This window comes from Crassostrea angulata, chromosome 8 (genome assembly GCF_025612915.1).
Source record: "Crassostrea angulata isolate pt1a10 chromosome 8, ASM2561291v2, whole genome shotgun sequence".
NCBI classification, from domain to species: domain Eukaryota; kingdom Metazoa; phylum Mollusca; class Bivalvia; order Ostreida; family Ostreidae; genus Magallana; species Magallana angulata.
In genome coordinates, this window is record NC_069118.1 from 15422359 (window position 1) to 15432180 (window position 9822).

At 33.9% G+C, this 9822-nt stretch overlaps 1 protein-coding gene across 1 annotated transcript; it reads right to left on the reverse strand.

Moving 5' to 3' along the window:
* Nucleotides 1-854: 854 nt before the first annotated feature.
* LOC128160579 (uncharacterized) lies at nt 855-4171 on the reverse strand. The gene has a single exon (XM_052823913.1). The coding sequence runs from the start codon at nt 4169-4171 to the stop codon at nt 2201-2203; it is 1971 nt and encodes a 656-aa protein (XP_052679873.1). The 3' UTR covers nt 855-2200.
* Between the last annotated feature and the right edge of the window lie 5651 nt (nt 4172-9822).

A 9822-nucleotide genomic window follows, 5' to 3' on the forward strand; every position in this document is an offset into this window, starting at 1 on the left:
TAATATTTCTGACAAACAATAAATTCATATCATAGCATAAAATATCAATGTATATAAATGTAATTTTAAGACATTATAAAATTCAATGACAGGAAAAGTTGAATGTTTTACCCTTTAAAAAGACAAATAGTTGTAATAAAAATGCATATAAAAATGTATATAAAATAATGTCCTACCTGTAATTGATAATTGAGTCGATATAAGGTAAAGAAGTTTATTCCTCGAAGATCCAGCATAAAGTGACGCGCTGGGATCTTGGGACAAAAATCGACTTAGTCCAGGTGAAGTACATTACAGGTTAATTACTTTTTGTATCAATAAAAATAACAAAAGATTCCCTTGCGAGGGCCTCTTGACAAAAAGATAGATATAGCGTGGGTAGACAAAGGGGCTTAATCCGATGACCTGACACTAACTGAGTAGATCATACATCAAAAGGAATTTCTAAAAGAAAATAAATTTGTTACGTAAAATTTGTTTGACCTTAACTAGATGGATATTACACTCATCGCCGTGATAAGTGTGAATATTTACGAAGCAGATTATCAGGTGATAAAAAATATTTCCTCTCGGCGAAATGGGTTTTATAGTGACAAAAAGATATTAGTTACTTTTTGTGCATTTTGTTCCAGAAATAATTTGAAACACAATTACAATATAAAGATACAATATGTAGAAAATAGGGAAAATTTCTATATCAAAATATTTCTGATTAGGGGTCAAATGTACCTTATGATAATATTTCTTTTTACACTTCATTAAACAAATATTGAGATACCTATCAAAAGATAAAAAAAAACCATAAATGTAACGTGTATACTTTATTTCCAAAAATTACATTAATCCACTTCTTATTATATCCTCTCACGAGTCAAAAACATGTGTATATTGTACCACAATCAAGGTTTACAGATCTTATTCAGCTTTGGAGGAAAGCTTTGTTTATGAAATCTGATGTAATTAATGATTGATAAAGGCGCGTTTGCATAGGAAATGATCACAGTTAAACATACATGGCTGCACACGAAGGATCATCGGCGAGGGTGCATACTGAAAATAGATGAATAGCCTTGTTTACTTTATAGAACAAGATCTTGCAGAATAAGTGACAACACCGTATATGATAGTCAAGACTTATTAATGAACTGGTTGGTTAAGTGACCACAGCATTTTTTTTTTCATGTTTGAAAAAGTGCATTGCTTTCTAATGGTTAAAGGAAACCACAAGGGTCGTATTGCCTACGAACTTCCCCAAACGTCGATTTAAAAAATGGGTGTGCATGAAATATATAATCAAACAGTGTAAGTCAAGGCAGTCTAAATAGACTGGTATGATAAACATTTGTTATGTACCCGTCAAACAAGCCGAACATGATTTCCCTGGAGCAAGATACATTCTTTTGCTTGAGCTCTTCCCATCGCCTAAAGAAACAGACGTTTATTATTTTTTTAGTATAATTTTGAATGCTTTATTTCTTCCACACATATGTAATGGCATTATGGTTGTATTCATAGTCCAAGTACAATATAATACATATATAAAGGTAAAATGAAAAAAAAGTCCTTTTAGTCAGCATGTTTTCTCTAAATATAAGTCCTTACAAAGTTACAAAAAGCCTTTTTAAACAAATCCGTTGATCACAAATAACGTAAATCATGAATTAAATTACACGTAAACAATTCTTTTTTACACACATTTTATTGTAAACTAAAAAAACCAAACCCCATAAGATTGGATTCACGTTTTTACAACTCATGATCAGCAACCTTTTCCACTTACATATTAATGTTTAAAAAGGTGGACAAAGCTTTGTGATACATTCAATACAATAATTCAGTGTTAACCGACTTTAAAAATTGAAACATTTTTTTATTCCTTAATCTTTATCACCAACAACCACATGATTCATAAGTTTAACTTTAATACATGATTAATTCGTATATATCTAATACATTTAAATATATTTTGAAAATTTAAAAATCCTTTCATATCACACCATTATTGAGGTTTTCTAAATTGTAAAAATATTACAAATGATAAAACTTCTTTCAAAACAATTTACGGTTTATGATTGGCAGTGGCACAATATGTTTACAAAGCATTCATTTTCAGCAACAATTTTTAACCATGATTTTCTGCCATCGAGCTGCCAAACATGTTACAGTTTTTCTCGGAAGTATTCAATTTACATACATGTAGTCATGATTTACAGAAGCAAAATTTCCTCAGGTTGAAGTCATCAACACAATCAGACTGGTGGCCGTATTCGTTGATTCTACTAATATCGCTGACCATCTTGTACGAGTCGTCCCTCTCATCAAATTGCATGGTAGCCTCAAACAGCGCGTTACCGGGAACAGTGCTAAACGTCAGCTGATAATTCACCGGTGCGTTGACGCGGTCTCCATATTTTACAAATCTGTTGATGACGTTATTCTTACTTTCTTCAAACCTTAGAACCTTTTCAGATGGAAGAAGTTTAATGGCGTTTTTAATTTTTCCTAATCTTAGAAACGCGCATCTTTTAGACACTTTATTGAGTTGGATGTTGATTTCCTTTATCATGTCGTTAGCTACTTTTTGTACGATTTCATTATTCAGTGACAGCGTTTGAAATTCAGCGCATGTGCACCAGTGCGGAAGTATTCCTGCTTCCTCGCATCCTCTGTCCTCCGGAATTTCTCGGAAAAGACTGATGCCTCTGTTTTTAAACCCCCTCATTGGTACTGATTTGTTAAAATAAAGAATATCAAAAAGAGTTTCATAAATATCAAATGGTGTTGTTAACCGCTGAGTATTCGTTTTCAGATTATTTGCATAATCCTTGTATTTCGAGAGAAACCATTGTGGAAAAACAATAGAGAAAAAAGGTAAGCGCTCCTCCATTTTCCCAACGTATGATTCACGTATTTCTCCAAAGCGCATTCCATGATCACTGTACAAGATCAACACTGTATTATTGAGTTGTCTGTTTTCCTGAAGTTTCTTCAGAAATTCTAAATATGGAACATCTGCATATTTCGCATCGTTAAGGTCATCATGAGTTAAACCAGATATAAAAGAAAAAGCAAAATATGGAGAGTATCTGTACATGTCCATGAAGTGGTAAGTGTAGCTTAGAATAATGTCGGTTTCTAGTCTATCTGTTACGCAATTATGGTTGTAATACCAAACACTCTTGTCCGCCGTCATAGCCAATGAAAAATGTCGGTTAAAGTAATCCGCTGGAGACCGGTGAAATCCCGATCTCAAATAATCAAACATAGCTATTTTTGGAGCGTCCTCTGCGTAAAGAGTCCGATATCCTTTGGAAGCAAACTGTTTCCAAATAAAATCGTAATCATCAAATGGAATTTTACTCATGCTTTCATTCCAGGGCACTTCCTCCAAGAATTTTCCCATGGTCATAGGAACAATATTCACAAAGGTATTATCCGCTACTTTGTTGTAACCAGTCATCTCAAATGCACCTAGTTCTTTCAATAGATAATTCCGCATGCGTTTCATGTACCTTTGAGAATTCAGCCTTGACACGGAATCCACCCCAATCATGACAATACTGAGAGTCTCTTTAATGTTAGAACTTGTTCTGTGCTCATTAAAAGCAAGTGAACACCTCTCATCGACATCGGATTTCGGTAAAATAAATTGATGAAAATTTTTATGAATTTTCCTATGATTGCGGTCGAAACATATAACTCTGGCGAATTCATGCCTCATTTCAATGATATCGTAAAATTTTTCACTCGGCAAGTATGTGAAATAGTTGTGGTCATGGTTATCCGGCGGTCTATATATAGGTTGGATTTTACAGTAACCAAACTGGCCATTCCATTTTATTTGATTAACTGCTGTCCAATTAATGTGCAACCTGGTCCCGTTTTCATATGTTAGGGACGGTCGTCGGTTACACAGAAGTGGTTCGCGATGAGATTTGATGAATTTGGCAATTGACGGGTCAAAAGGGTCAATTTTTGGAATTTTACAAGCAGAGGTGTCAACCAGATACGGAGATTTTTCGGTCCAATGTCTGACTGGTTGTTTAGTACTTTTCGGACGTTTGTAAAAGTCTGTGTTGTAAAAATCTTTTGTAAAAAAAAGAACATTGATAAAGAAAACGATCGCTCCCAATTTAAGGTAAAACAGAAAGATCCAGTATCGATGGTACATTTTAGAAATAGTTTGTTACATAAAGCCGTAATATCTCACATACTGTACGATACAGCATTGACCAGAGTAAGTCACGGAACTGAATACGTTTTATAGATTGCTATCAATAACAAAATCATTCTTTTGACATATTCCCTAAGGCGTTTGGACGGATGCAATGTATTCTATCGTTTAAGCTCCTTCCATCAACTAAAGAGAATACTGTGGGTAATAGATTGATAATATAGCATGTATAGTTGGTCGACCAAGTTCACAGATGATATAGGTTACATTATTTATAATATACTGTTCTTATAGCGTAATACAGGGTGGTCCATAAAATTTGATATTGTTTTAAATGCTCATTACAGTTTCAAAGAGCAAATTAAAAGTCAGTGAGACATATCATATAATACATGGAATTCGGTTTTATATACAATGTAGATTACGTGCCGTTTGAATGTCTTACATATCAGAGCAGAGAAACTAGTAGATACTGAGTGTTAAATGATTAATATGGATGTGACAGGGTGCACGATCGAATCTTTGAGTTTATAACACCTACTTTTAATTACACGGAGGACAATATATTAAGTGACCGTGTGTGTCCATACAAAACAGTGAATTCCTACGGGCTAATGTTATTTCAAATGTGTATTGAAACAGATTTACAAATTTTTAATGACAGATACGGAGAATATATAACTAACGATTTTATATACTGTGATGCCAATGGACAACTGTTGTCTATTATGTATAGAGCACCCCAAACACTTGTAATTGTTTTAAAAGTTTATAGTTTGTAGTTTCAACACGCACCATTGCACATTGAATTAATTGAGAACAGGTATAAATATCACATTGAATCAATCAAGAGGAACTTCATTTAGTAGACATGATCATGTGAAATATCGATGAAATAAAGAGTTAGTTAATGGATATAAATAGTCATTGCCAAAAAATGGTTTAACATAGAGGAATGATTACTTTTTTCTTCAATTGTGTCTCAATGTACATCACGCTCCACCGACTCTACAAGCCAAGTCAATCAAGCAGATAGCGGTACTCGTGTAACCGTGTCTCGTCAACCACAACCGGTCAGGCACGACCTTGTCACAGATGCCAGTCTTCATTCAGTTGACCTGAAGGTTACCTTTGACGACACCAAAGGCCCCGGTAATTCTACACAAGACATTTTCCGAGGGATAACTTACAAGAGAAACTCCAGATTTGATCTCTCAGGAATTGATCCCGAATCATTAAAACAAGGCATAAAAACTATTTCGCAAGCAAAGGTTTTAATATCGCACACATTGTTTTGTTTTCCAGTCGCTCTCATCGGTCGCAATTGGCAGCAAGAATCAACATACCTCACCAACACGCACAACGTGTAGAGAATCGCGGATTCTGGCCTGACGGTATTTCGTGCTGAAGGTTATACAGCTCTCGTGAATGGGAGAATAAATGGCAAAATCGAAGTGACAATGAAAGGTACCAGCGGCAACCCGAACGATGACAAGAGTATGACTCATTAAACGGGATGCCTATTACTAAAGAAGTTTTATGTACTTTCACAAAATCACAATTGTATTGAATGTATTATTATCATTTGCAATGGTAGTTATTTTACCATGGAATGTTAGAGGGATTATGTCCTCGACTTTGTCAAAGCTGTTAGACCAAACTCAATGCGACTTAGCTGTTATTTCTGAACATAAGTTGAAGGACATTTATTTTGTACATGAAGATTATTTGAGTTTTGTTAAGGTAGATACAGGTGTTAAATTGCCTACCTACCAACATTTTGTTGGTTTCGTGCGCGCCGAAAATGGCAAGAATTTCTCGGGGGAAGAAAGGTGAGGTTTATTTCGATGACAAATATGTTTAAGGTGGGCCGCGGGTTTGCTTTCGTCATCAAATTCTGTACTCAATTTAGACAACTTGAGAGGCTGTTTTGTGCACATTTGTTTATGATGTCATAACGATGACATCTCAAAGTTTCCCGCTTCACATTTTCTAACGTCAAAAGCTTTTAGTTATAATAAAGAAATTCGATTTAGGTCTTTGGTGTAAATACAATAGTAGTAATTCATACCAAGTCTTAGTTTTCATGTAAGATTCGTAAGTTTGAAATGCAGATTGGAAGCAATACATCATATTTTCTTAGATTATTAGCAAGAATTGGAGCGTTACTTTTAACTCTATGTGAAACTGTACATAAATTATAACCAAGTAATGACAGTCGTGTAGTCTCAAGAGAGATAGAGAGAGAGAGAGAGAGAGAGAGAGAGAGAGAGAGATAGTTATGTAAAATAGTTTGGGTCGGGAATTATTCTTCAAAAAAATTTTTACAAGCATTAATTGTAAGTATATCGTAACTATTTTGACCGAAAAAAGGGAGGAGCAAAGCCGGGGGATTAAATTTTTAAAATTAGTTGTAAAGATTTTGATAACCAAAGTAAAAGTCCTTGTACCATAGCTTGGCGAGTTTTCTATTGTTAATAGTGTGGGTTATATGTACATACCCCACACTTTTTTTTTAACTCCGCCCACTATCTCAGTAAAAACAACATCAACAAAATTGTTTTTTAGCTCGTCCATAATACTCCACAGTAAGAGCTTCCTCCAGATCAAAATCGCCAAAACTCAACACGGATAATGACTCGACTAACTTAGTTCGTCGAATAAATCTTATTTTTAGCTCAAGACAAAACAATATCGGCAATGGCTTTGTCAGAAAGGCTCTATTTTAATATTCCTCTCCATGTGTTCGGACAAGTAGAGAAACGCGTGTTAAATGAAATACGGGTATCCTGTTTAAAGGTTTTATAGAAAGTCAATCACGTGGTAAGAAAGCGTTTGAATAGAAAACTTGTTGTGGACAGAGTGAATAGCGGTAGCCAATCGAATTTGACATTTACCATTCACGGTTTCGCGACATCCATTTCTCAAATAATTTTTTTTTGCTTATTGACTGATTTTGTTCTATGGAGTATCAAATACGATTTAAAAAAACTTATTACCTTCATCAATTTAAATTTAATTTCAATTGTTTAAACAGATGCATTGCACAATTTAGGGTTCGTACATGTATATGCAATTGAGTTAATAAGTTTAATTCTTTGAAGCAAATATCGATACTATAAGTCGGAAATGAATGAATATGAAATAAAAATATAACAATGAGAAGTCGATCTCTTCATTATGGCTATGATTTTTTTTTTAAATGAAGAATCATTAATCTTTGTCAGGGATAGAAAGTCATTCTGGAAATTCAGCGCATTGGCACCGTATTGTTTAGAGGCAAGTGTACTCCCGATATTACTATAATAATAAGATATAATGAATAATCGTAAACTATGGTACAAGTAACTTATCCCATATAATATTGTTGATTATGTACAGATACCCGATGGGCGTGGTCATAATGACACTCGGGAGCTACGCTCCCGAGTGTCATTATGACCACGCCCATCGGGTATCTGCACATAACCAACAATATTATATGGGATAACTACTACATATCTAACGAATATCATCAGTTTTCTAGATTTGAGAATATTTGCATATATTTGCATTAACATAACATTTCAACAAAGAGAAAGTGGAAATGGGGAACCTACTTAAAAATTTGGTACCACCCTTTCCTCTAAATTTTAGAAATAAAAAATATATGCTCTGCATCCCTGATTTAGAATAAGAGAGCAAAAGTGTCCTTTTTAATTTGATTCCCTTAATAGCAATTAAACAAATCTTTTTAATTTAAAAACAGAATGTTTTATAATACAAGCAAAATTAAGAATATTTGGGCTTTTATACAGGCCAATGCCAACTGGGGGTACACGGGAGGCCTTATAACTTCGAATTCATAGTAAAAATATGCCTTTTTTAATCTCTGTATTATTTTCATACTCTCCAAAATTGCTTTTTGTATATGTAAGTTACTAGTTTTAACTTAAGAACTCTAAATTTGATTATTAAGTGATTGTTATCACTAAATAAGTGGAACGGGTTAAAACTAAATGACGTCGTACTCACGACGTCAAATACGGAAATACGACAATTTTCGGTAAAATTTTTAAAATAAAGATAAAATTGCAATAAATCTAGCGAGAGCTCATATAATTTTTTTTACATCAATTTATTTAAAAATCACTTTTTCTTTCCGCACAAAAACAGTTGATAAATTTGTCTAAATTGTTTAAAAGTTACTTGCAATTTTTCAAAATAACTCCATTTCGAAAAATGCTCATTTTCCTATGTAATCATTAGAAAAGCGTCAAAACAGCACCATCAACAATACCAAGTTCAAGGCGGTATTGCATAAAAATAGCGTAGGCAAATGATGAATATTTTATATAATAAACTGTAAATACTACAGAACGATTTGACAAATTTTCAGGGTATGTTTTCTCCTGAGATTTTTAATGGTGTAAACCCGCGACCCACCTTATAGCGTGTTGGACTCAACAGAAACTTTGCTAAGCGATCATAAATGACAGTCCAGTGATATTTCATGGTTTTGGGGGTTCCAAAGCGTAAAGTTATATAGTAAATTCGAAACTGGCGGAGGAAATTCGAAATGGGACGCACGAAAAGTGATAAAGAGAAAGAGAAAGACGTTAGTCCTAAGGCAGCACAGGAGGTAGAGGGCAGTGAGGAGGTGTCTAACAAGGACTTAAAAACGCTGTTTACGAAGCTGATTAAGAAGTTGGAAACATCGATGAATGCAAACCTTGGATCACTAGGGGAAAAGATATCAAATGTAAGTACGAAGTTGTCAGAATTAGAAAAATCCCTAGATTACCAGTATCTTACAATCGCCGACCTCGAACAAATGAAGTCTGAGAAAAAAGAGCCACATGAGAAAAAAATTACAGAGTTAGAGAGTCAAATAGAAGAGCTGCAAAAATATATAGACCAACAAGAAAGTCGTTCCAGGAAGTAAAACTTGCTGTTCTATGGCTTACCCAAAGCAGATAAAGAAGATACAACAGAAGTTGTCCTCAAATGTCTGGAGACAAACTTTAGGAATCCGGAAGAAGAGGCAAAGGATATCATAAAACAGAATTCGCACAGGATTCCAAAGAACCCATCTAATAGATATAAACCGAGTGCACCGGAGACAATCGGAAGAAGAGATAAAGAGTACATGTCGAAAATTAAAGAAATTATTAATGACACAGTGTTTAAATATACATGTACAAGGCCTCCATATTTGCCAGGGCCTGATGCGGAATTAATCATCTGCAAGGATTTATTCTTCGATGTATTGCAAAAGAAAATCAGAAGCTAAACCATATATTACTCATCACTTAAAGCTAAAGAAAGAAAAGATAAGAAAAAAATATTATTATTCGGATTAAAACTGTGCAAGAAATATATGACATGTGTCCCTTACAACTTTCTTCAGATTTATGTAATGAACTTCAAACAGAGTTGGAAGATATAAGAAAATATGAACTAAATAAATTGATAATAAGAATTGTATCATTGTAAATGGATAGAGGAAGGAGAAAAACCTACATAATAGTTTGCTGCACTTGAAAAAAAAAAGATATAAATAAAAACATATCTAAGATAATAAATGATCAGGAAGTGGAGATCAATAATCAAAATGAAATCTTAGATGAAGTAAAAAAAAATTATGTCATTGTATGAGAAAAAAGATC

Excerpts from the sequence above, each read along its gene's own strand:
- LOC128160579 (XM_052823913.1), bottom strand. The coding sequence starts at position 4,171 with ATGTACCATCGATACTGGATCTTTCTGTTTTACCTTAAATTGGGAGCG.